At 41.9% G+C, this 27,709-nt stretch overlaps 1 protein-coding gene across 2 annotated transcripts in view; it reads right to left on the reverse strand.

Moving 5' to 3' along the window:
* CPLX1 (complexin 1) overlaps positions 1-27,709 on the reverse strand; it is a 124,649-nt gene that overhangs the window by 44,234 nt on the left and 52,706 nt on the right. For both annotated transcript variants that reach the window (XM_032205414.1, XM_032205415.1), the window contains exon 3: positions 4,205-4,380. In XM_032205414.1, the coding sequence (XP_032061305.1) occupies positions 4,205-4,380 (176 nt within the window). The remainder of the gene's footprint in view (positions 1-4,204; positions 4,381-27,709) is intronic.

The following is a 27,709-nucleotide window of genomic DNA, read 5'->3' on the forward strand; positions in this document are numbered from 1 at the left end:
GTGTGCAATGGGAGAGATGAGGTTCCTAGTCGTATAAACAGCACAGCATCATGCCTCTAAGCACTGTGTCATGATCTCCACACAGCACCCAGAAGGGTCAGTCACATTTGTAGAGGCAACTTTAATTCTTTCAGCCTTTGAATTTTCCTGTTTGCGTATTTCCACACTTCTCATACAAATATCATGTTCAGCTTGGAGAACAGAAGTCCTTTTCAATGTAACTAAACTTTGGTTTTGTTCTCCATGGCACGTAAGGCTGGTCAAAGCCAAGCTAGGCCACACTTCCACCTTTTGCTCGGAGAACTGTGCATACAAAAGCTACTGAAGCAGTTCATGCTCCGTCTCAAGTATGGCCTAAAGTCAAACCTAAATTTTGTCCTGAACCCAAGCCATTTGGACAGAGGATCACACTCAGATCCTTTCTCATTAAAACCCACCACTGTGAGAATAGCCTTGAGCTCTTGCTCCCTTTCAGCGTGTACGCAGCAATGCTTATTCTCCAGACCAACAGTAAGATTTCAGGAAGCCATACTGCAGGCATTGTCTCACTACCATCCAAGACAGGTAGAGTGTTAATTACAGAGCATGTCCTAGAGCACTCTCAGGCCTGAGTTCCACCACAGGGGTGGTAACAATTAATTATGTAAATGAGTAATCAGAGGTCATTACAATGAAGTAATGAATTGAAAGCAATAAAAGTAAGTAACAAATGAAATGGCTTTCACAGCCAAAGTATGCAAGTACATAATATAAACAAGGCTGTCTGTTTATGGAAGGGAGTATTCAGCCCAAGAGTACTTGAAATGAGACGGCTGCTCCAGCATGGCAAGCTGATGGTACTGGTGTGAGGCTCTGAGCATGCTAAAAGGGATATTAGCTATTCAGAGCACCACCACCTGGGCACTGGCCCATCAGGCACAGGAGCATCAAATGGTCCATGAAAAGGCCCATGAAACCTCTGCCTGTGGCAATCAGGTGTGGCACTTCTTCCCAACAACATCTGCAGAAGGGTCCAGAAGATATGTGAAGCAGGTAATGCTGAGATCAGACCTATATCAGACCAGAAAGCAAGCTCCATACACAGGCATTAGGGTACGAGGCGGCTGGAGTATACAGTTATGTTCTTCACACTCTTTCAATCAATTTTCATTTCATGTGCTAAGCTTTAATATTGGGTAGGAGCTGACAGACAACTGGTTCCAAAAAAAAATCAACTTGTCATATCTAAATGTCACCCCTAAAAAATATTTCCAGATGAAAATGTTTTGTATTTTTCATGGAAAAAAAAAATGCTTGGCTGTTGCATAATCCATTCTTCCCTTCCCCTAAATCATTCTTGTGCCTAGCTACCATGGTGGGTTGAGGTCATATGTAATATCAATTTCACAGACTGGATTAAAAACCTGAAGTTAGCTGAAGCATATCTACTTTTTTGTCACATTTCCTTTCAAGTTCTGCCATGGTTCCCACATCTTCCTGAAGCCATAAAAGAGAGATTGTATTCATCACACCTGTTGAAGTACCAAGGCAAAAAGATGAAATCAACAAGAAGAACCTTTCTGTCAGCGTCACCTAGAGTACTGTTCACTGATTCATGAAGCCATTACTCCCTGACCTGTGCCTGGGACATGTTGCAGCCACACATGGTCTTTGTGGCTGTGTGGTTATAGCCTAGCACCCATATTTTCAAATTTTGCTTCTGCATAAATAAACTGTTCACAATCAATCACTCAGCTCAATTGCTCATTTCCCACTACTTTGTATAAGAATGGTGCAAATATCAGCAGAGAGATCTACAATACTTAAGATTTCTTGAATTTAATTCATTCTTGCTGGCAACATCTTCTGTTGTCTACCACAGAGAAGCTGTGTTTTAGTTTTCTACTCCTCAATATTTCTGTTTTCGCTGGAGTTGGTGAAGTTATAAAAGTTGTTTCTAAATGAACAAGTAAGGGAGGAAATGAACCAGTTATTTCCTCTACTCTTTCAACATTCTTTTCACAGTTCTAGCCACCAGCTCACACTTGGAGACTTGCATATCATCAAGTCCATCTCTTTGTCAGGACAAAGCAATCTTTCTCTTTCACAGATCACTAAAACAAAAAAAAAAAAAAAACACAGAACAAAAAAATCCCAAACCCAAACTGCTCCTCTCTACAGCTTTATCTGTCTTTTCTGATTCTGCAGAAAACATCTTCCTCTTTCAAAGTTCATACTACCTGGGATTATCCCATGAGAAAGAAAACCATAGGCAATAATGGAGCTCCTGTGTTTTCACAACCCAGGTATCCTCCCCTGTTATTAATCTCAAGAGTAGCCCACCACATTACTAGAAAAGCTGCAATCCAAAGCTCTAACTGAGGTTAACATTCCTTCAAGGACCCCCGTTAACTCCCTCTGCAGAGCCAACCATTTGCCACACAAAACAATACTGCCTAGGAATCAACAAATTTCCAAGAGACTTCCCCACCTAGTAGCCAGCCTAACTCAGCAAAGCCTAAATTGCTGAGAATATCACAAGGAAATCCCCATTGGCTGGACGTTTCAGCCATCTCAGGCTGTCTGGCAACCTATTCTTGAATGTGTGAATTATGGTCTAGGTCACCTCTGATTTGTAACAGAGAATAACTAAGATATCTTAAATGCTGTCACAACAGTTTACCGAACATCAAGGAAAATGCAATTCTCATCCATCTTGGTGAACAATCTAGTGGTATAGCAGAATGGACAGTGAGCAGCGACAAAAAGGTATTAGCATGCCTTTTTTAAAGGCCGTAAAAAGAAAAAACATTATCATGCCCGCCTGCATCCCAGAAATTCATCACACTTCTTTTTCTTAATGCATAATTCACACCCATGTCATTGCTTATAAACACTTACACAGAGCACATTAAGCACACACTGCACACATATTTATACTAAAATATTACACTATAGACATACAGAGTCACATATATATTCACATTACAAAACCAAAACATTTTGACCAGGTGGAAGTTCCGTCTGCCTTGTAACTAACTCCCTCTCTTTAATGACCATATGAATACCTTTTCTGGCAGAATCACAGCCCGACATTTGCCTTTAAGTTCTATCTCTTCTTAGAAGCTTACACCCCCAATTCCTTATTTGCAGAATAATGCTTGATACCTCTTTCCAAGATGCACTATGCCACCAGTACAATCCATCCTACCCATGCTTCTGTCCTGAATTACAAGACTTGTGTCAGAGTTTCAGCCCAGTGTTGACAGAGGTTTTTTTACTCACTGTCACTATCAACTCTGTGGTGAGACTTGAAGCTTTCTCACAGATATGTTTGTAGGTAAGCTGCAAAGAGAAAGGCACAACACGAGACCAAGGCTTCCATGTTATCTTAATTTCCAAGTTATCTGAGCTTTAGAACAATATTCAGTTGTTCTAAAGAGACAATTCTGAGCTGGTCTTGCGGGTGAGGCAGCAAAACTGTCTTCTCTGTGAACACGTAGATCCCTAAAAGCTAATGCACGGTATCAATGGATTCAGCTATCTTAGATTAAGCTATTTCTCTAGTAAAGGTTTGTTTCATATATTTCTTTTCAATCTCATCTTGAATCCTCATCATTATTTGTTTTCTTTTCACACTAAATATTGCAGGAATCAACCATTAACTTCAGTAAAAGAATGGATTCCCAACGGTTAAGATCCTCAGATATGCCTGTCTTTTCTCAAATGACTCCCTAGTGAGTAGCGGAAGTCTAAATATGAAAAGTAAAGTAGATTGGTCCCATTTCAACCATCAACACAAATAAAGGCTCTAAAGCAATACATTGAACAGTAAATACTTATACACTATCTCTCAGAAACACAGTGAATGATGACACTTCTCATAAATGACAAAAGCAAGCTTGGAGAGCACACTTATAGGGATAGAGAAGCCTGTAACATTCAAAATAAAGTGAGTATTGAATAGATGATGAGAAAACCAGACAGTTTTCTCCCCTCATCTTCACTCCCTATTTCACCACTGCAGTGCTTCGTAGTGTGGGAGGTGTGTTTAACCAAAGACAGACCTCCAGGGACAGTGCACAAGATTAGAAAGTTCCTTGTGGCAAGGTAATTACCTGGCTTTACCCAGGTGCTAAGAGAACTGGTTACAAATCAGCTGAAAATAGCAGTTCTCCACTGAGCATTAAAAGTCACCCAGAGTGTACTGAAAGCCAGATCCTACCTTGTCTCGGATCCCTTGTCTCATAACTTCTCTTTCAGCCTCCATCTTGGCATATTTGGCTTTCCTCTCCTCCTCTTCTTGTCTGAGGGCTTCCTGTCGTTCCTCTTCTTTCTTGGCAGCATCAGGGTCTTTCTCCTCATCCCCACCCAGCATCTTCCCCATGTCTTTGGTAGCCCCTAGGAAAAAGCATAAGAGAAAGCCCTGTAAAAATGCAGAAAAACCATCATGATGCCATCTCCCTCTGCCTCCCCACACTCAGGAACTCCTTCAACTCCCTCTGCGTCTGGAAAGGTTTCTCCCACATTTTAGAGGAGGCAAACTGACCACAGTGGGCAAAGGACCCAACCTGTCCTCGGTGGTTACCTGGCACGTGTGAGCAGCACAGTAGCAAGAAGAACAGACCCTATCTGTAGACATGAATGATGGAAACACAATTGGCTTGCAGTCTTGAAGGGGGCAAGCTGCCATCCACACGGTGGTTTCACTCCCTCGGCTAAGTTAAGTGAACAAAGGTTCATAGAGTCATAGAATCATAGCATCAACTCACTGATGACAGAAATTACACATCCTGTGACAGGTAGAAGCCCACACCACCAGCAGACATTTGTTGTTGATACTTTCTAGGCTCTAACTATGTATCACTATGAAGCAGTATTTCTGCATGTCTCTCATCTAACCTCAGACAGCACTGCCTCTAATGCTTAACGTGCAAGTGGGATCGTGGCTCTGCCTGGTTCTCTTTCTTTCCCATGTATACAGCAGGGGGAAAAATTAGTCCCAAATTCTCAGAATTACAGAATTAGTACAGAATTTGTCCCAAATTCTCAGCCCCTGTATGTCCCTGAGACAGCCTTTTGTTATTTTGGACACCCTTTGCACAGCCACACAAGTGGAGAGGCTTCTTGCATGCCCCTCTGTCCACACAGAGCTGCACACAGGCCATTCACCCCGTGTTTCAGAGATACTTCTATTACTCAGGCAATCATCCAGCTAGGGAAGAAGGCGGCGGCTGGAAAAATGGGTAGCCCATTTGCTGTGATGCTTCATCATAAGGGCACTGCAAAGCTGCAGCAGGATCAAACCTGTTTATGTGGATGAAGAGAAGATGCATATCCTTTGAGAGATGTGTTGAACTTTGCCTGGGGCAGGAAAGCACTCTGCACATTTACTATTAAATGCACCTTCAGCCTGGAGGAAGGCTATTCCAGGTTGAAGGTAGCTGGTTACTGTCCTTACTTCCTGCATCAGGGAAGCCTCAGGTTGGTTCTTTGCTGTCTGAGATTTAGCTGAGTTAATCTGGGATGACCTTGAAACATACACCCACTCGCACCTACATGCACACATGTAGCCTCTCCCATCTCACCATTGTGAAGCTATCTGGCCTTTTCAAAGGCTTAGGCTGGAAAGAGACACTGATAAAATCCTTTCAAATAATTGTTTGCTGGCTTTCATAAAGGCTAAGTGAGGGGAAGAGGTTTTCACAATCCCTTGTCTCTCCCTTGTAAGTTACTCTTTAAATGTGTCAACAACTCTCAGACACAAAAGAAAAAATAAAATACAGTTGAAATATTTATACTCACTTGCTACTATCAGCCTTCTCCTAATGAATATTTTGCCTCCTCCACTTAAGGGTAAGAGTAATACAGGAATCATACAATCATAGAATATCCTGAGTTGGAAGGGACCCACACGGATCACTGAGTACAACTCCCGGGTCACCAGAGGACCACCCAGACTCCAGAATTTTGATAGAAAATTCACTCATCCCAGCTGATGGTTCTTTTTCTGGGATGCAAGAAAGGCCAGCTGAAATTGCAAGCAAAATTTGTTAGAATTTGACAGAAGGAGGAATGGCAATGCAACTTTGTTGGGTCATTCATCCCTGTAAGAGGGGCACCGCTAAACAGCTTTTCTGTGTATAAAACACTGATGACCAATTAATTTCTGGATTCCCCTCAACAAACATTTCTGCTGATTATCCCACTCCTTTGGGTTCAACAATCTATCAGGTTTATCTCTTTTTAGCTTCCCTCCAATTAGAGCTACCCAGATAGTGTCATATGCCAGTTACTTACGGACCAGAATTCAGCAGCAGAAAGAGATGATTTATTTTTCTCTAAGCACTGATTCCAGGCTATCATTAAGTTATAATGTCAGCTCAGCTCATCATATAAGGAACAAAATTGCATAGACTTCTTTTTCTTTTATCTCTTAGACAAGACGAAGATTTTGAATATGTTAAGCATTTGATTTTACAGCCACTCAGAACACGAGACACCTACAAGAACGGCAATACAGTTCCAGGATCCTCACAGGCTCTTAAATCACCCCAGAATTCAAAGGCACCTTCTAAATGGGTGGAATGCTGCATTGTGGTACTGTTGCTAACTAATTGGAAGGAAATGTATTTTGAGAAACAAAATTTTACTCTACATTTTACTTCCAATATCTTGTGTTACTTTTGGTGTAGACCCCCCCCCCCTTTTTTTTTTTTTTTTTTTTTTTTTTTTTTTTTTTTTTTTGTCTCCTTTATCCTCCTAAACTTTGGGCTTTGCTGGAATACAGCTTCTGTTTTAAGCTGTTGAGCAGTGAATGCTCCAGAGAATTCACTCGTGTACCAGCTGAGATGCTGCAATCACAGTCACAAGCTAGAAGAAAGAGAAGTTCTGCCCTCATGCCTTCTTCTGAAGTTTCCAACGAGACACAGGGGAAGGAAACACCAAATCTATTAAATAGTAAGCTTTGGTCTTCTTGCCTTTTTTCACATCCCAACCATAACATCCACCTTGACATAAAGAAAAGACAAAGAATGCCAAAGTGATCTCTAATCAGTGTAGAGCTTCAAATCAACACAATATCCAACATCTCTAGTTAAGAGCACAGGAAGAATCCAGAAATGGCGAAACTCCAGGACAGCTTTTTGATCCTGACTTCTTAAAGGAAGTAAAACAAGGGCAAACCTTTCTGGCTCTACTGAACGATGTATCCTTGCAGCAAAGAAGGTCAGCAGCCTTCTGTGCTGCATTAGGAAGAATGTTGCCAGAAGATTGAAGAAGCTCATCCTTCCCCTCTGCTCAGCCCTGGTGAGACCTTATCTGGAGCTTATCTGGAGTACAAGAGAGAGACAGAGTTCCTGGAGTGAGCCAGCAAAGGGCCATTAGGATGATTAAGTGATTGCAGCATCTCTCCTACAATGAGAGACCGAGAGCTCAGACTGTTCAGGCTGGAGGAGAGAAGGTTCAGGGGCTCAAGGGGTGTCTCAGTACTATGCGTAAATACCTGATGAAAGGGAATGAAGAAGGAGCTAGGCTCTACTCAGTGATGATCAGTGACAAGACAAGAGGCAAGATACAATACACAAATATGGGGATTTCCATTTAAACACGGGGGAAAAAAAAGAGGGTGCACAAAGAGGCTGTGGAGTCTCTCATTCTAGAGATGTTCAAAATCTCACAGGCCAGAGCCCTGACCAGCCTGATCTAAGAGACCTTATTTGAGAAGGGGATTGCATTAGACAATCTCTGTGGGTCCCTGCCAACCTCACTTACTCAGTGATTCTGTAAGACCTTGCAAGTAAGTGGTTTAAATGGTAAATGAAAGTGAATTTTGCACAGACAAGGGTGAAAAGTGCATACCTAAACTGATCCTGCATCTGAACTGATAGAAATGAAATTCTTAAACTTCATGACCTCAGTCACAGGAGCACCATCTCCTTAGGCCCTTTGATTGTTCACTGACATTAATCAAGTCTTTACAGAGAAAACATGAACTCAATAAATCAACTTGCATAAGTTGTGGTGCTCAATTTGTTGCATGTTCAAAAAGAAAATTAAAGAAAAAAAAAGTCCTAAATGTTGACATGAAAGAATACTTTCTGCAAAAACTACATGGAACAGGATTTCTAAGGATGACTTACAGAGAAAGAGATTAATATGAACAACTTGGGTATCCTTAATTATGCAAAGGATGATGGAAATTTTAGCATGCCATTGCTTCAGGTAAGGTAATTAAGTCACATCAGCAGAATTTCTTTTCCACAAAGCTCATTTCATAAAGCAGATAAATAGCACCCCATGCCTGTCTTTTAAGAGGGCTGCATATGTGTGTGCTTAGATCCCAGAGGATGTCACAGAAGTTCCCCTTCTAAATCACAGGTGTCAGAAGCAGCAATGAGAGGGTTACTTGAAACAGCTATGCCCTGAGGAAATTCTGCAGGTGAAAACTTCTGTACATAGGCCAGAAAAAAGTAGCCTTAAAAATACATTTCTCTCTTTAACATTCAATAACTATTCTGAAAATATCCTCCCAGTCAGAACTGTACACTTTGAAAAGAATAAAAGATGGCAACTCATTTAGCCCTGCCTTACACAACAGGAAGCACATGAGCTGGCTGTTTTGGTGCTATTTGTAGCTGAACCATATTTAGACTGAGCAGACAGGACAACTGATACCTTAGTTTTTAAATCACAGCATGGTTTTTATGCCATCATCCAAACATCTGCAGCTAATCACACTGGAGCAGGAATGGGTCAGTCCCTTTTGCAGAAACACTTCAGAACCCCAGAACTGAGAACATCTTAGTGATATAACTGGGGAGAGACCTTATTCATCAAGGCCAGAGTGCATATACCAGTTTACATATACAAGTACAGAAGTCTTGTATAGAATGGTATACAAGAAGTCTTCTCCCATTTTATTTATTGTTAAGGCTCATAAAAAAGGAGAATTTATTGTTAAGAAAAAAGCCTTGTAGCAAACACTATGGGACTCAGAAGTCAAGATACTTAATCACTAATTTGGCAGGAAGGTCTGGACTGGCATATATCTGAAGACTTCATTAAACAAAGTACTTTCATATGCAAATTTTTTTTTATTGCAATGTGAATCATATCCAAAGGAATGGGATCTTGTCCAAGTGTTCCTGGCCAAACCCCTTATATGCTACAGAAATACCTACAAATTACTCCCTCTGGCTGCTGCAACACAAACTTTATCTTCTGTTGCAGTCAAAACACACACCAGTAGGTGAGATTCTTTTAGACAAAATATAAATTGTGCCTTTGTTTTCCCATGCCACCATTTAAATATGACACTGTATCTCCACCCTGTTTACCTTCCTCCAGTGAATTCATTACGTATGCTAGTGTAAAATGAACTAGATTGGCTGAGAGAGTGGCTATCATTACTAAGGTGAAATCCAGCTCCCAACAAGGATGGCTAAGTTCAAGTTTCTGCTCAGAGATGTTCCCACATGTGCAGACTATCTGACTTCATGTTACAGCAAATGGAAGCCCACTATGCTCTTTGGTTTCCTCTGTCTTTTACTTCATACGAGTGAGGCTTCCCAAAAAGCCTGAATTGCAGACAAGCACATGGAGACCAAAGTTGCATCAGGCTGCAGAAAAAGCACACGACCACTTTTGGTGAGCCTAGCTACCTACTTCCCGATACCTCATGTAGACTCCTTGGCCTGTGTGTCTTACTCTGCATGCTGCATATTCACCTACTCTGGTCTAGTAAACAGATGACTTGTAAACAGTCAGAATTGGTGAGTATCATTACAAATTAGGAAGAAATTCTTCACTATGAGTGTGATGAGGCACGGGAACAGGTTGCCTAGAGATGTTGTGGCTGCCTCATTCCTTGAAATGTTCAAGGCCAGGTTGAATAAGGCTTTGAACAACCTGGTCTGGTGGGAAGTGTCCCTGCCCATGGCAGGGGGGTTGGAACCAGGTGATCTTCAAGGTCCCTTCCAACCCAAGCCGATCTATGATTCTATGATCTAATCAACAAGTTGAGATCCGGATTTACATATACGTCTTGGTTTGGAGATAATCAGAGTATAAACCCAAAACTAGTTTACAGGAGGAGAAGGCAATAAGGAAACTGGGTGAACTGAGCTTTTCAGGATCTCTGTCCAGGCACATCTTCTGTGCTCCCTTCTGGGTTCTCTTCCAAGACTTATAATATGTGTATTATGAGCTTTTCAGACATACCTTGCTACAACCCCCTTCATCAGCCTCTTCAGCTATAAAGAAGAAATTAAATTACAATCTCCCTCCAGGCTTATGTTTTTTAGAAGCACACATTGTAAGGCAGCTCCTACTTACTTTTTTTGCATCCACTTCCTTCAGGTGATGCCCATTTCAATGCAGTGTTTGGTACAACCCAACAGAAAGTTATCAAAGTTGCCATGAACAACAGAGGTTACAAAATATATAATCCAAAATGACTGCCTTACAGAAAGCCTGGTCATTCTGTCCTATTGACAGAAAGGGGGAAAGCAGAGAGGGGCTTGGCACATAGGGATCCAGGCTGTCACACTTGTTTCAGAAGCACAGATCTTCCTCATACCATTGTAGTATAAGAGAATAGCCAAGAAATAATTTTTTTTTTTTTTTTTGCCTGTTCCCACATCAACCTGTTGTACTTTGCAAGCACAAAAAGTAGTCCTATCTCTGCTCTTGATCCATTTGGGAGTAGAACAAAACAATGATTTTTAGAAATGTTTTGAAACAAACCACTATAGCTCCTTGCTCACTGTAGAAAGCTGTTTCCTTGCAAATATTTGCACATCCTATCAGTGACAAGAACAAAGATTCCTCTTATATCTGACTCCTGCTTCGTCAGTTGGGAGATAAAGGTGCAGGATCTTTTCTTTCTGTTGTTTTATTAGCCATCAGATACTATTTTCCAGAAGAAAAAAAAAAAAAAAAAAAAAAGGTAAACGACACACCAAATCTTTCAGCTGAAGAAAGATTGACTTTCTCCTATTAAAATGTCAATAAAAATGTAACAGCCCTTCAGGAGGGTATCACATGCTTTTCAAAAATAGTACTTGTGTGAACAAAATACTGTGTGTAAACATTAGTACTGAATAGCTCCAAAGGAACCATCACAATTTATCAATTAACTAATACACCTACTGAAACACATTACTGATTCCTCTTTTGTAAACAAACAAATGATGCCAAGTTTGCTTAAGGAGTTCACTTGAGAAATTATAACATCTCTGAAAAGGCCATTTTCTGTTCTTTTTGGTACAGTGGGGATCTCTGGTAAGAATCATTATGATTGTATTAAGTGAAGAAATTCTTAATGAATTTTAAACCTCAAAGCAGAAATGGAGCTCCTCCTTTGTTCACTCTTCCAGATCTACTCAGTTGAAGTCTTACACAACTGAGGAAGAGCATGTCAATCTCTGCTTCTGCTCCCTGGGCCAAGCTATGGTCTTAGGTTTATTTCTGGGTCAGTGAAATGCTTACCCATTTCAGTGTTAAGTTTTCTGAAACATCACAGAAAAATAAATTTGGAAGGATCCCAATGTCTGAACACATAAAGTGAGAAGCTATGGATCATGAGTACTCTCAAAGTTATCGAAACAGCCATGAGTATGGAGTCAAAAAGGAGCACTCAAAGCTTCAGACTACTTTGTTTATAAGGTATGGATTTGTTTTTTGATTTTGTTCTCTCCCTCCCTGCCCCAGTGGTTATATCCTTTCAACTAAATGAGAATACAAAGCACCAGTCTGGTCTACCCTGTGTCCCAAGGACCAGACTGATCTATGGTATTCCTGCCAGCCCTCTATCTGACCTGCTATCAAATGACTGCAAAAGCAGCAAAACAGCGAATAAGGCTGCAGTCAACAGGTAGCTGGCTCTGCACTGCTCACCACACTGCAGTATAATCTTGGTCTTCTGCTTTCAGTCTTCTTTCATTCTACCTCCCTCTTCATTTTCCACATTATTGTTCTACCTGTGATTTTCTCAGCATCTGTAGTAATTCCTTTTCCTCAGACTGGTGGGACTGACTGATTCCCTTCTGCTTTCTGAGTGTTTATACTGGGATCCAAAATAGTCCCTAATTACAACTGACCAGGAAAGACATAAACTGAGGATATCCAGCATCTAGAATAAATGCTTCCCTGAGGCCCATATCCAACATACAGGTGCCAAAACAGACAGAAGAAAAGGTGAGAAGCTACTCACAGAACCATCACTGTGACTAGATACTAGGGGATCATTTGGGGGATCAAGACATCAAGGTGATTGTGTACACAATATCTATTATGCAGAATCCCTGGTCTATGTTAAGGCTGTAACACAAAAAAACTCTGCAACTTTGCCATTCCCACTGCCTTCTTCAGCAAATGATCCTGTCCCCCACTCACACAGGCAGGTTTTTGCTCTGAATGTCCATGTTCACCCAGAGCAGATGATATTTTACGGTCTCTAAGAAATTTTGCTTCAGCCATTCTGCAAGGTCAGCTTTCTCTGTCTGTGGCACTTTACTTCAGTCTTTCTTTCCTTGTCCCTTTAACCTCCTAGCTAAACTGCATTGCTCGGAGGTCTTCTTATTGGGAAACAATCTTGTAAGTTTAGCAAATTCTTTAGAATGGTACCTGAAACATTTAAGGGTGTTTGGAGGTATTTGGAACTCCAGCTATTTGGAGACAAATGTTACTTCTCACCACTGTGGGCATGCTTGATTTCCCATGCACACACCAAGGCAGATTTTAAAAGCTGATGTTGAAGGCCTTTTTATACTTGACATAAACCCACATGGAGGTACACAGAATTTTCCAGGAATGATTTTTCTAGCATTTTCCTGGTGTTCACCCTGTAGATGTTCAGCCCAAAACTGAATGAGACAGACAACATGAACAGTATATAACAACCTTTCTACTTTGCAAGCTGCTGGACAGTCTTCTTCAGCAGATAAAATAAAGCAGTCTTTTTAGAGCAAGACCTCACTCACCAGCCTATATCATCAGCCTAATTGTTTTGGCTAAAATCTTAGCTATTTTTTTTCCTTCTGAGAAGTCTCCATCTCCGCACGGTAGTAGTTTCTTGTGTGGAGCAGAGTAGAGTACAGTAGAGCTGTGTAGAGCACAGTACTTGCACGCAAACCAACAACTAATCCCAATGGCACTCACGCATTTGTACAACAAATGGATGTTATAAACCTCCCTTCTTTTTTCTCTTTCTAGCTCCCAAATATCAATCCATATATCTAAGTGATTTTTTTTTCCAGTTATTAGATGATTTATTCCTTTGCACTACCGTTAGGTCCTTTTAATTCTGCTCTAACAAGAATAAAAATAAAAATAAAAAAATCTCTTCCAGTAAATCTAAGCAATGTGTATGGAGAAATAATTTTCAGGTGACATTGGTCAGATCTACTGTTAAACCTACAGCGAACTATTTTGAATATATGGAGCTCTCTCTTCCTTTTTCTTCCTTCCTTGTCCTCCCTCCCTCCCTCCCTCCCTCCCTCCCTCCCTCCCTTCCTTCCTTCCTTCCTTCCTTCCTTCCTTCCTTCCTTCCTTCCTTCCTTCCTCTCTTCCTCTCTTCCTCTCTTCCTCTCTTCCTTCCTCCCTCCCTCTCTTCCTCCCTCCCTCCCTCCCTCCCTCCCTCCCTCCCTCCCTCCCTCCCTTTCTTTCTTTTTCTTTCTTTCTTTCTTTCTTTCTTTCTTTCTTTCTTTCTTTCTTTCTTTCTTTCTTTCTTTCTTTCTTTCTTTCTTTCTTTCTTTCTTTCTTTCTTTCTTTCTTTCTTTCTTTCTCTCTCTCTCTCTCTCTCTCTCTCTCTCTCTTTCTCTCTTTCTCTCTTTCTCTCTTTCTCTCTCTCTTTCTCTCTCTGTCTCTCTTTCTCTCTTTCTCTCTTTCTCTCTCTCTTTCTCTCTCTCTTTCTTTTCTTTCATAGCCAATCAAAATTTCCATTTCATAACAAACTAGAGGCAGCCACTGGGCTAATATACATCAGTTATTCAGAATAACTTGATAGGGGTGTTTCCATACTGAAGCAAGTACTGAATTTTACAATCAAATTGTGAAATATGTCAAACAGCGTTGATGGCCTGTCAGTGTTATCTCATTTGTATGCATCAGAGTCAGTGTTCTTCTTACCTCTTTTTGTGCTGTGTACATTTGATTTAGCAAACTTAATGCCTCTGAGCAGTGAAATTTTCACCTCAGTTGATTCGTTAGGCTGCAATCCTCCTCTGCTGTAAAAAATAAGCACACTTCCTAGCTGTAATAGTTTATATTCCCTAGTGGAATTTCATTCATTCTCTTTTTACTCTGTGGCCTCTCATGAAGCCTACAAGGCAGCATGAACAATTATGTTCTGATACATAAATGTCTTGTATGCCAAATGGCTATTAATGTCGTAAGATGACACCATTTCATTTCGGGAACTACAAGATGGTGCTACATGCTCAGATGACTGAGACAAATGTAGAATGCAACTGTGGGAAGAGAGAAGCTGTGGGAAGATTACCACCTTCCTTTGAACTGGGGGTAAAGTTTTTGCAGCAGAAAGAAACTTTAAGGTTGGGAGAGGCCTCTTGATTCAGTCTGCTGCAGTTTGGTTTTGAAAGGATAAAAAAAATCGAGGTTTCACACATAGACACATCTCATATTCTGCAGGAGATGAGTTTCTTTTTCATCTGAGTGCATCTTTCTGCAACACTCAAACCAGGATGAAGCTCTTTTGGTATTGTCTTTGTAGGCACACAAGCCCTTAGAAAAGGATGACCATTACCTCAATCACTGGTATAAGTAATATTCCTACTGACTGCAGGTAGACTGGCTGGAAAACCATTGAGTGCACCCAGGAAGACCTACTGAAGATTTGACAAGAAAACCTGCTCAAAGGATAAAGACTTTCTGTGACCCTTTGAATGTAACTTATACTTTAGCATCATTACAAAAGGCTTTATTGGACTGTGCATAAGTGTTTATGGAGCACACCTTCACCTCCAACCCAGTCATACACAGAAACATCTAATGATGTACATCAAAAACTCAATGTACGCAGAACCATATGTACTGACCAGCCTGCCCCAGAAAGATGCTCTGTGTTGCTAAGGTAGCTCATCACTTTATTGTCACAGATCTCTCCAAAGATAAAAGACTTCCACTCCTGCATAATTTATGCAGATACTAAAAAAAAAATAAAAAAAAAAGATATATTAAAGGAGACCTCTCCCTTCCCCATTCCGAACTGATGCCTGAGCCCACTGGTGAAGAAAATGTCATGAGCCTTCAGTTCTATTGGGTTTATGTGGCAAGGTTTTGGTGGCAGGGAGGCTTCAGGGGTGGCCTCTGTGAGCAGAGCCCAGTAGCTGCCCAATATCAGAGCAGAGCCAGCTTCAGATGGCTCCAAAAGGGACTTGCTGATGGCCAGAGCTGAGCCAGGGAGTGATTCGGTTTGTGCCTCTGGGAGACCAGACTGAAGGAAGGGAAAAATCTTCTCTGCAACAGCAGCTGGGAGAGAGGGATGAGAAAATTGAGCACAAGCCCTGCATCCCCAGGTTGGAGGGCAGGAGGAGGGCAGGAGGTGCTGCAGGCAGGCAGCAGCAGTTCCCCTGTGGCCTCTGCAGGGAGAGGCCCCTGGTGGAGCAGGCTGTCCCCCTGCAGCCCATGGGTCCCACATGGAGCAGATCTCCACGCTGCAGTCCCCCATGGGTGGAGGAGCCCCCGGTGGAGCAGGTGGATGTGGCCTGGAGGAGGCTGTGGCCCATGGAGAGCCCCCGCAGGAGCAGGCCCCGGGCTGGAGCTGCAGCCCATGGAGAGGAGCCCACGCAGGAGCAGGAGGTCTGGGGGGAGCTGCTGCCCACTCGTGGGGGACCCATGCTGGAGCAGTTTGCTCCTGGGGGGGGGAATGGATGGATGGATGGATGGACGGACGGACGGACCCTGTGGGACGGAGCTGTGTGGGAGCAGTGCTTGAAGAGCTGCTGCCTGTGGGCAGCCCCCGCAGGCTCAGTTGGGGAAGGATGGCATCCATGGTAGGGACCCCATGGGGAGCAAGGGCAGAGAGGGACCGAGAGGCAGCGGTGGAGACAAAGCATCAGGGTCTGACCACAGCACCTATTCCCCATGCCCCTGCACTGCCTGGGGAGAGGAGGGTGGATGGAGGAGAGGGGTTTCTAGTTTGCTTTTAGTTTCTCACTGCTCTAGTCTGCTAGTAATAGGCAATAAATTATTTTAATCTCCCTATGACGAGTCTGTTTTTCCCCTGACAGTAATTGGTCAGTGATCTCCCTGTCCTAATCTCAGCCTTTGAGCCCCTTCCATTTTATTTCCCCTCCTTTTTTTCCTTTGAGCAGGGGAAGTGAGAGAGCAGTTGTGGTGGAGTTCAACCATGTAGCAGGGTAAAACCACCTTACAAGGACCAGGCACCACAGATGTGTCAAAAGGGGCCAGGAGGAGGTATATCTGTTCCTGAGACAAACGCAGGCAGCAGGCGGGTTTCCTGAGCCTTCTTTTACCTAACTTCCATCAGTTAAATCCTTGTAAAGGCAGCAGGAAGAAAAAGCAAAAAGCCTGAAATGAAACCAACAATCGCATCAGCATTCAGCACCCAGCACTGATAGGATATTCAACTCCTGTGTCCCTGCTGGGTGAAGGCTGAAGGGACACTAACAGAAATGAAAAGAATGTAGGTATGATGGGGGGTGATCCTGGTGTATCAGGTTAAGCTGTCAGCTGAAGAGTGCAAATCTGACCACTGTCCAGAAAGACACCTGGAAGGCAACAGGCTGACTTCTAGTTATTCTGTAAACTGTGTGCAATCCTAGTTAAAAATAAAAAATGAAAAATTGTGTCCACTGTCAAACAGGTTTTATCAATGTCGTTTTAACTACATTACACCAAAGTAATCGGCCATCCACCATATGATCTCTTCTTTTAAAACATTGTACTGTACAACTCTTTTGCCTAGAAGAAATGACTGTAGATTTTGTTACTGGGCAAGGGATTAAAAGAGAGGTTAATATTAACAGAATTAAAAGAGATTAACAGAACAGGAGGTTCTGTTGCTGCCCTTGTTACAGACCTGCTGTTTGCACCTTAGGGGGGGGGCACCACAGCACCCTCGTTCATCTTTATCAAGAATTTCAGCCCTTTTCACTGCCTAAATGGTAAAGCCTTCAGAGACAGATCTTTTTGAGCCAGATTTTTGTTACTGCACTTGGAAAGGTACAGTCCCAGTCTCAGGGGGGCACCCCATCCAACCCACAACTGAAAAGAAGGAGCAACTTCCTATACACCACAAACATGGTGGCAGAGCTTCTCTTCCTGTTTTGATAAATAATTCCCAGCAAATGCTTGTTTTGTCCTCCTGACTACTATAATAAAGCAAGGGTACAGCTCTAAAGAATCACTGTTAGTCCTGTTGCCACAAGCCAGCTTCTCAGGGTCCCTTCCATAGAGGTATATTCCTGATAGTCAAAGAACTTGAGATAACAGTCTTCTGGCCAAGTGGAAACATCTTCTTCAGGAGGAGAATTCTCTCCTGTACTTGCTAGCTGGATTTCTACTGATGGAAAAGTCAAGGCACCTTGTTCACATGAGTCCACCTGCACTGCAGCATCCCAGCAGAAGTTATATGTGCCTCCTAGTTACAAAAGAAAAATGAGCTTGGAAGCAGGTCTTCTTGCCACAAAATTTATTTGCCTGGGATTTACAATTGTTTCATTCTCCTTTCACTGCTTCAAAGAAATTAGTCACTTTGGCAAAGTAAATCACATGTAGCTCAGCAGTTGTCTTCTGTCTCAGTTTATTTTTCCATTCACTTCCATTCACTGTGCAGCTCCCCAAGAAAGAGACAAAGGAAAGAACAGCTGAATCAAAAACCAACCAACCAACACCAAAAGAAAACAAAGAGAAAAAATAAAAAAAATAAAAATTGCATGTTGCAAAGTGTACAAATCTCTGCTGCTTTAATAGATTTCCTTATGGCAGTCTGAAATTCATGCTGATGACATATTCCTGACTCTCCTGTTGCCTTGGAAAATGAGTCTTCCCCATGGTTTCTGATTGATGAAGATGATGAGCCTACCCAGGAAGCCTAGACAACATCAGCCTGTCAGACAATCCTGCTGATAGGAAACTCCCTGTTGTTTTAAAGAAAAGTTAGCAGAGGTTGGAACAATACTACACAACACACTATCTTTGGTGACATGGTTAATGCATATACACGCAGTGTTTCACAACAGGCAGCAGGCTCAAACCCATCTGAAAGGAGGAATAAGACTGAAGAAATAGTGAGAATAACACCCTGCTATGACTTCTCTCTCCGGTGGGAGGCAAGTCACATATATCTACTGCCACGGAAGAACATTATATGCTATTCATTACATGGGTTTCTGTCTTCCAAGGTACTCAGAATATACAGATTAGGTTCAAAAAGTTATGCTAAAGTCTGATAATTAAACTTTTTGGTTTTTTTCTTAGTTTATAAAGAAAGCAAAACAAAACAGAATGTCAGACATTTCAGTAAGATGTTAGGACCGCCTCAGTTGCTTCCCCATTGGGTAGCTCCAGCAGACTTCCCAGGAAAGCATGTTTCTTTGAAGGAGAGCCCTGTGGGAGCCTAGCGGCAGAAGGATATGATACTCAGACAAGAGAGGTTCAGGTTAGAAATGAGGAGACATTTCTTCTCAGAAAGAGCAGTCAGGCACTGGGAAGGGTTGCCCAGGGAGGTGGTGGAGTCACCGTCCCTGGGGGTGTGCAAGGAAAGGTTGGACGTGGTGCTTAGGGACATGGTTTAGTGGGTGACATCAGTGGTAGGAGGGTGGTTGGGCCAGATGATCTTGGAGGGCTTTTCCAACCTTAATGATTCTATGATAAACCATCACTGAAACACGTCTTCACACAGCAAAGTTTTAAAAGGACTGCAAACCAGACCTTCAACATTATGAGTCTTTCCCACATGTTTGAGTTCTGCTGAGGAGGTATCACTGTGCTCCTGTCCATACCAGGAAGACAAGTTTAAACTGCTGTAATACTTTCTAACTGTAGATATTATTTTCCTGTCAGAAGAAGCAGAAACCATTTAAAGACAATCTGTGCCCCTTCATATATTTTCTTAATGCACTTCAAGAACTGTGGTTGCTTGCTAGTACTGGCATAGCAATATACTGGTGTTGTGATGCTTCTCAGCAGCTACAGTGTTATCAGTTGGGTGTTACTATACCAAACAGAGAAAAATATTCTTCAGAATTGGCTATTGCTCTGATTAGGTGGCAGTACACCCCATTTTATTACATTCAATCAAGTTGTGCTTGAAGACATGTTAGTGTACATCCTTTCTGCCTTTGTTTTTTCTTTTGTCTCAGTCATCACTGACAATCCTCCCACATCTCTCAAGGCTCTCAAGTTCCCGAACCTCAAGGCAGGGACTGGGGGAGTGAGTTCCCTCCCACAGTGAGTGAATACTGGTTTTCAGACCACCTGACAAACCTGAATATAACTCTTAAGAGGCCCAATGAAATGCATACCAGGGTCCTGAATGTAGTTTGGCTGATGTAGTTGCCAAAGCATTCTCCATCATGTTTTAAAAGTCATGGCAATCAGGTGAAGTCCCCAGTGACGGGAAAATATGTCCAGATGGATGTGGACCTTTTAGAGTGAGTCCAGAGGATGGCCATGAGGATGATCAGAGGGCTGGAGCACCTCTCCTGCAAAGAAAGGCTGAGAGAGCTGGGAATGTTCAGCCTGGAGAAGAGAAGGCTCCGGGGAGACCTAATTACAGCTTTTCCATACTTAAAGGGGGATTACAAGAGAGATGGAAAAAGACTTTTTCACAAGGGCATGAATGACATGGCAAGGGGTAATGGTTTTAAACTGAAAGAGGGTAGATTTAGATTAGATAGATATAAGGAAAAAAATCTTCATGGTAAGTGTGGGAAGGCACTGGAATAGGTTGCCCAGAGAAGCTGTGGATGATGCCCTGTCCTTGGAGGTGTTGAAGGCCAGGCTGGATGGGGCTTTGAGCAGCCTGGTCTGGTGGGAGATGTCCCTGCCCATGGCAGGGGGATGGAACCAGATGATCCTTAAGGTCCCTTCCAACCCAAGCCATTCAATGGTTCTATGCTATGATTCAATTATGTGTCATGTTTTTACAAGTCTGAAGATTACTAGATAAAGACTCCAAGTAGAAGACACAAGGTTTTCAAGAGAACCTGTGGAACTTCCATAGGCAGGAAGTAACAGTGATTGCAGACACATCAGGCCTGGAAAGAAGCTCTTTAAATTTGGTTTGCTCTCAGCAGGTTCTTCATACACCCCCAGACAGAAACATAACATACACACTCACACACACACACAAACATTGTATCTGCTAGCCAGACTAGCTCCCTTTTCTCCCTGCAGCTTGGGCTATTTCAGGTCTATGTGGGAGTTTTATCTAGGATGCAGCAATGATGGAAAATAAATAAAACCCCAAACAGGCAAATCCATCCAGAAGGCAAAATTGAGACAGTAAAAGGCAAAGTGTGTCTCCAGGACTATCAGAACAGAAGCTATCAAGAGCCTCCACCTTCCCTGAAAGAAGGAAGGAAGGAAGGAAGGAAGGAAGGAAGGAAGGAAGGAAGGAAGGAAGGAAGGAAGGAAGGCAGGGAGGGAAGGAAGGGAAGGAAGGAAGGAAGGAAGGAAGGAAGGAAGGAAGGAAGGAAGGAAGGAAGGAAGGAAGGAAGGAAGGAAGGAAGGAAGGAAGGAAGGAAGGAAGGAAGGATTCTTCTAAAAACATCCATGTCATAACCCCAATAGACTCATTAATAGATTTGACATCTTTTGAAGTGACAGGATTCTTTGTCAATTCTGAAAAGTCCCCTCTGCAAAGGCAATAGTGTGTCATCTTTCCCAGCCCTTGCAGAGAACTGCCAAGGCTGGCCCAGAGTCAGCAAAGGGGTCCACAAACATATCCCCGAAGAACAGGAACATTGTAATTTGCAGTGTCTTTTGCGTGGAGGTGCAGTGCAGGAGTACTGGTGCTGCAAGCGCTTCCTTGGTACAACAGAAGCAGAGGAGTGTGGTTTGGGCATTGCACACAAGGTGCTCCTAAGCCATGCCCCTGCACCACCTGAGTGACATCTGTCCTGGGAGGCTCTGTGTCACCAGCTGCACAGCCCTGTTGAGGCTGTTCCCTCCTCTGAGGTTATTTGACAAGGCGTGTCTTCCTGCTTTCCTCCAGCACTCCTGCCATGGCTGACCCTTTCCTGCTACTCACCCCTGGGCCTACCCGTCATCATGGCTTGAGGGAGCTACCTCCATGCAACCATTAGGCCATGTCAGAGTAGCCCTGCAGATGCTCTAAGCCCATTCTCACCTCCTGCTGCCCTAATTACGACTGTCTTTGATTCATGAAAAAGTCACACAACATGTAGGGTCTCCTTTTTTTCCACCACATAGCCACACATCTCACAGCCTTTCCTCTGTGGCAACAGTGAAACTTTAGGAATAAAGTTTTCCTGAAACGAGCTGACAATGTGCAGCTATTTTCAGGCAAGCTTAGAATGCGGCACCAAGCATCCCAGTCTACTGAAACAAACATACAAGGAATCAGCTTGCTTGTCTGGACACCTATCTTCACAATTCACAGCTATTATCAACTGTAGATAGAACTAGTTCATGAAAGAATTAGCACATTCTGCCTGATGTTTTCTAAGTGCAGTTGCCTCTCTGATGGACTTGGTTTTGTTTGCTGCTATTAAACTAGGCAAGATGTTTGCCTGGCCTTTTCAAGGAATCCATATAGGTCACTAAGTGGCCTATTTTCAGAAAGCTGAAAAAAAAAGATCCCAGAAAGGTGGAGAGAAAGCAGTGTGGGAGCGTCTGGACCCTGCTGAGTTCAAAGCACTCAAGAGATCTGAGATGACAAAAATCGTCATGAAAAACTAAGATCTGAAGTTAGTTATGTTTCTTTCATTCTGAAACATATGGCTTTATTAAAAAAAAAAAAAAAAAAAAAGGCAGTCATTAACATATTACATTGTTTCATATTGAAAGAGAAGGCTGAAAATACATTTCAAATAACCAGAGGTTTTAGAGAGGATGAGAATATAAAAGGAGAAAAATAATTCTCTTAATCATAAAGGAAATTAATTCCTTAAACCTAAAGGAAAAGTTTGCTAAGTGTTGATCATGCTTCAAGTTTAGCAACTAGGCACGGTTTGTGAGGTTATTTTCAAAACTGTGATTGTTGAGTTATTCTGTGATGACTGTATTTCACCTAGAAACCGTAAAATCTTTGTCTTGGCAAGAAGCAGATTCAATATGATCTGCAGCTTGAACTGCAAGTCCTCTGAAGTCTGTATCAAAGGAGACCTGAAGAAGTTCCTAGAGGTAGTTTGAGAGTGTCACAAGCTGCTTCCCTATTCCTCCTTACTGAGTGTGCACAGCTTCTGCATTTGTCCTGGTTATTGTGTCTTTTCAGATTCACCACATTCTGCTTCAGTCTTTAATGTTGATCACCACAACTCTGAACTCCACATTTCCTTCTCCCTTTCCACCACAGTGACTTTATGCTTTCATCACTTTATGCAAACACTTTTCAGGAATCTCATCCCACTGTTTGCAACTCTTTGAACACCTCAACAAAAAAAAAAAATCTTCACCACTTGGTCCTGCCAGCCTGTGAGCAGTAAATATACTCTTGACAACCAGAACACTATCTCTCAGGACTAAGGACATCCCACGGTAAAACCATTTGCTTCAAATATCTGGGAACAGCAAGAAATATTTTCTGGTGCCAAACTAAATAATGTAGCATTTCCGTTGCGTGTTTCTACTCTAAGGGTAAGGCCTTCTCCTTCATCTCAACATTTGTGAATCTGGGTCCTCAAGACTCCAATGGGTAACACCCTCAGAACAATGGCTGCTTTCTTTTTATGTTCACAGAAACCTATTTGTGAGACAGTACCTAAGGTACATGTTTTTATTTTTTTGTTTGTTTGTTTTGTTTTGTGTTTTTTTTTTGGTTGTCAGTGGTGGTGGTGGTTGTTGGTTGGTTGGTTGATTTTTGTTTTTGTTTCATTTTGTTTTCACTTGCTGACTAATCTAAGGGCATTCCACCTACCTGACACTACCGTGAAGTTTGTACCACAGCCTGTTCTGAGGATGCAAAAGTGAAAGCATCTCAATTTTTTGAAGCACAAGTAGTGACACTAGTTTGAGTGAGAAAGGCCCAAATGGCCACCTGAAGTGCCAGCCACAGCCTGGCCATATTCTAATCCAATACCAAGGATGACAGTCCTCTCCTGTCCAAAAAAGCACAAGAAAGGTAAGTGAAATTCTGTGGTACTATTACTATATTCAAAGGAAGTTCCATTTATAATATAGTCTAAAGATTTACCCCATCTTAAAACATGAGGAAGGAAGGATTTGCTTACTGTGTGGAAGAATATTGGATAACTCACTAAAGCTAGGCAAGGCCATCAGGAGAAGAGGTCACAGCAACTGCCCAACCTGCCATCTACTTCTGTGGGTCTTGCGTCAAGACCAAGCTGCAAAACCCTGAACTTTATAAAAAGCCTGATTCAATATCCCTTTTCATGGATTGCTCAGAAGGGAAGCTACATACATGGAGAACAGAGGAAAATAATCTAAATAGGTTTGTTCTCGATGCCTCATGGTGTCTCATTTGGTCTTCACCATAGTGAGCCCTGCAAATCTATGCACAATTCAGATCTACTGCAGACCTCCAAAGAATATGCAGATCTCAGCACAAATGCTCTAAAAAGAAGGGAAGTAAAGTTTCTTGCAGAATTTTATAGTAATTTACTTCAGGAGACAGAAGCCCCGCAGTGCTGTTAAACACCAAGGGACTAAAGACCTCTTGCAAGTCACCTTACAGCCTTGTAGAAGCTGTGCTTGTTCTATTTTCAGTCTTCCATCAGTAGCTGTTTCTCTCCCCCGTATTAATATATAGGCCATGTCTGCTATTGATCCATGCATTTTTCAGCATGGTATGGAGTTACCTCAGTCTATAGAATTACTCAGAAAAGCTCAAGGGATCAGGAGATAATTGGGCAAGAAAAATAATTGATGTCATTTCTGTACTTTCTTTTTACTGCAGGAGAGTCAAAAGAGAATTGAAGGGCACTGAATACTTTTAAGCCAGAAGAAAAAATTACTTTTTCGAACTTCTCTATAGAAGACTTTGAAATGTTGCCCAACTTGAGATTTCACATTCTTATTTAAGTATGAGGAAAGCAAACTTTTTAATCAAGATATACCTCAGCTCACAGAAATGTTACATAAATGAAAGAGCTAACAATGCAATCCTGAAACAAAACACTTATGAATGCCTACTTAGCTGTAAAAAAAATAAATAAATAAAATGGAAAGTTGAAAAACAAAGACAGAAAATCATTGTGTAAGACTGTACCTCTGACTTCTTGAATTCCTATGGATTTACACCAGAACAGCTCATTACCTAATCAACACAGGATTTCACCCCTTCACAGAATTTCTTCTCTTGAGCTCTAGAGCAAGTATTGCAAACAGTGGTCAGGACTGCTCAGACATCAGCTATACCTCATAGGAATATATTTTTTCCCTCTGAGAACTGCTATCTAGTGTTGTAGGTCTACTAAGCCTGTTCTTCAGAGGCACAATCTGTCCCTCTTGCTGTCCTGCTGAATGGAGGGTACAGCAGGAGGGTACAAAGCAGCCCCCATGAACCTTTCTCTAAGAGTCACAGTCACATCTGTTGCCTTATCTGGGCAACAAAAAATGCAGGGTTTGAAAGCCGTATCTGTCAGACAGGCTCTGAGGGGGCAGACAGACTCAAAAACTTGATTTCTGCACTACGGTACAGATCTGCCCTGGGCAAGAAGTACAGCTTGTGGCTTTAGATACCTGTGTACCAAATCCAGTACAACTGTCTGGGATTGCATCCTGCTTTTTTTACAGCAACTTGTTAGGAGTGAAAAGAGGGAGGGTGTCTCTCATAGCCTTGAAGAAAGGAGCACCATATTCACTTGACATATAAAATCACTGCTTCATAATCTGAGATTCCAATATTAGGCTATAAAAGAGTGGTTTTGTTTGTTTGTTTGTTTGTTTTTCCCATGATAAACAGATATTCTATGCAGGCAAAGTCTTTCCTTCGGACACTTGTATTCACAGAGTTGTATCCGAACTATTACCAAACTGATTGTTTCACATTAGTAGTGTGCAATATTTAATGTTTTATTCACATAGTGTGAGTCTGTCATGGAAGCATCACAATGAGGTCTCTTACCTAGAGCAAAGACGACTATCAAATTCTTTAAATCCACTTTTTCTCAGTCTACCCCTTATGGGCTATGCTGAATGCAAATAGGATTCAGTATGTCATTATTGCCAAAATGGAGCCAGAAATAGCCTGATACAGACTTAAGAATGGTGTAATTAGAAGATAACAAGAGACTTTGGCAATAGCCAACTTTGAAAGGAAAATTCTGCAGCTGTGAGTTCAGGCCCGGAGGTCCTCTATCTTGCCCCCTAGACCCAAGGAGAATCCACAAACAGCTCATTAGCCACACTGACCTTTCTTCTCTGTGAACCTGGGAGCTGTAGTGCTTGTGGAAGGTGAGAGAAGAGAAGACTGTCACCAGAAGCCAGGCCAGTATTTTCAGTGGCAGTTGCGCCTACCCAGTTTGTACTCATAATAGTAGCTGATGCAACAGCATGAACACAGGTGGAGATTTATCCAAGGTAAGTCCTCCACCACACTCCTTTCCAGGGTCTTGGTGATGTTAGCAGAGCTGCTGTACCCAGGCATTTCCTAACCAGTTGAGAGCCCTCTTGTCACCCAAAGCACTGAAGAGAGATCAGGGGAATATTTCCTAGCCCCTCAACACACCTGTGGGTATATGCAAAAGGTCAACCAAGGTCCAGATCCACAGTGTTTATTATAAATTAAGGCAGCTTTCTCTCCCTAACCCATGACAAGACAGAAAATAACTGGCTTCTCACTATCTACTTTCTGTGGTATGAAGTGGAATTGGAATCTCATAAAAACAAACAAACAAACAAAAACCAAAAAAAAACAAACAAAACAAACAAACAAACAAAAAAACTATCTCTGGAGGGAGTATTACTATTACACCATCTTGTCAGTACCCATGCTCACAAGCCGTGAAACACAATGGCACTCAAAGACTAATATAAAGCTTCCAGTATCAAACAAGAAAACCTGAAACATAGACAGCTCATGTTTGCAAGCTTCAACTGGGATAAACTATCAGGAGGAAAAAAAAAAAAAAAGAAAAAAAAAGTCTTAATTTCACTGCCACCAGTCTAGTAAAGACACACTTCTTCAGTGCAACCCAGTTCTAACAAGCACGAACATCATTTGCCGTGAATTGTCTCAGGCTAAGTCTTCTGTACCCTTTGCACTATGGATTCAACAGTCACTGGAATAAGACTGACAAAACAGCACAAACAGCCTCTTTTCAAGGCTGTAGCTTGCCTTCTGGTAAAGACATGATCCAGTATGTGGCCTGCTGCCGGCAGACCTGTGCTTCCTGTCCAATAATCTTGTAGTCCTATGCACAGAGCACACGCAGGGGGAAGGCAGGAAAGGCACAACTGAAAGATTTACATAGAGAAGCAAATACTGTTAAATCAAATTTCCAATTAAATACATTCAGGTCCTCATTTAGAACTCAGAAGAAGTGCAGACGTAAGGAAGAACATCAAAAGGGCAGTTTCAGCATTGAGATGTTTAACAAATGCACTCCAGAAGAATTAGTAGGAGGGACTGCTATTCTCAATCCATCTGCAACCTCAAGTGCAACTGGATTCAGTCTCATTTTTGCAGACAGATGGGCTGCAGAACTGAGAAACTGCCCATTTTCTCCTATGAAAAGCAGAGAGTACACCATTCACTCTATGCATGGGAAAGCACAAAAAAGATTTGAAGAGACTATATTATCGGCTATAGGAACCAAGTATCTTTCAAATTAAGTCAAAAGATACTTACTGATCAAAGGTTAGAAAGATCTTATAGCAGTAAAACAAAGCTTATCCATGTCCACTAACAGAAATAGTCTGAGATGGAAAACTGAGAGAAGCAATGCATTTAGTGGTGTATGTATGCAGTCAGCATCTTTCACCGTAGATTCTCACAAATGTCTGACTTGGACTCCATCTGCATGACAAGAAGAAAAAGAGGACTCCTGAATATAAAGAAACTACTTTCTGTTCAAGAATTTCCTGAACCAGCACTGTCAGAAGCCAGGAAAATGCTTGGGGGAACATAATTATAAACTTGCTCTATTTGTACTGCCTTCACCAGTAACAGGATCAGGGACTAAAGTGACCTCTTATCCTCTTATTGGTCTGCTGCTGCTATATTCCAACAGTATGCGGTGTCAAACCTAGATTAGGATCAAGGTAAAATTGGAGTTTATACCTATAGATTATTAGTATTAAGCACAAGGGTGGGGGCAAAGGGAAAGAATGTGGGCTTTATGTGAGAGTCTTAAAAAAAAAAAAAAAAAAAAAAAAAAAAAATGAAAGAAAGAAAGAAAAATAAAAAAATTTTACTTTACAAATACTATCACAATTTCTGGAAGGCTCATCTTCTCTGATGTCCCATCAAAATATGATTTCCTTTGCAGCTTTTTATTCCCTGTGGTGAAGGCAGTGTGTGGGTATGTGTGTGTATTTTACAACATTACTACATGGCATGCATAATTTTTTTGGTGTTTGAAAGTCTAAAAAAAAG

This window comes from Aythya fuligula, chromosome Z, assembly GCF_009819795.1.
Source record: "Aythya fuligula isolate bAytFul2 chromosome Z, bAytFul2.pri, whole genome shotgun sequence".
NCBI classification, from domain to species: domain Eukaryota; kingdom Metazoa; phylum Chordata; class Aves; order Anseriformes; family Anatidae; genus Aythya; species Aythya fuligula.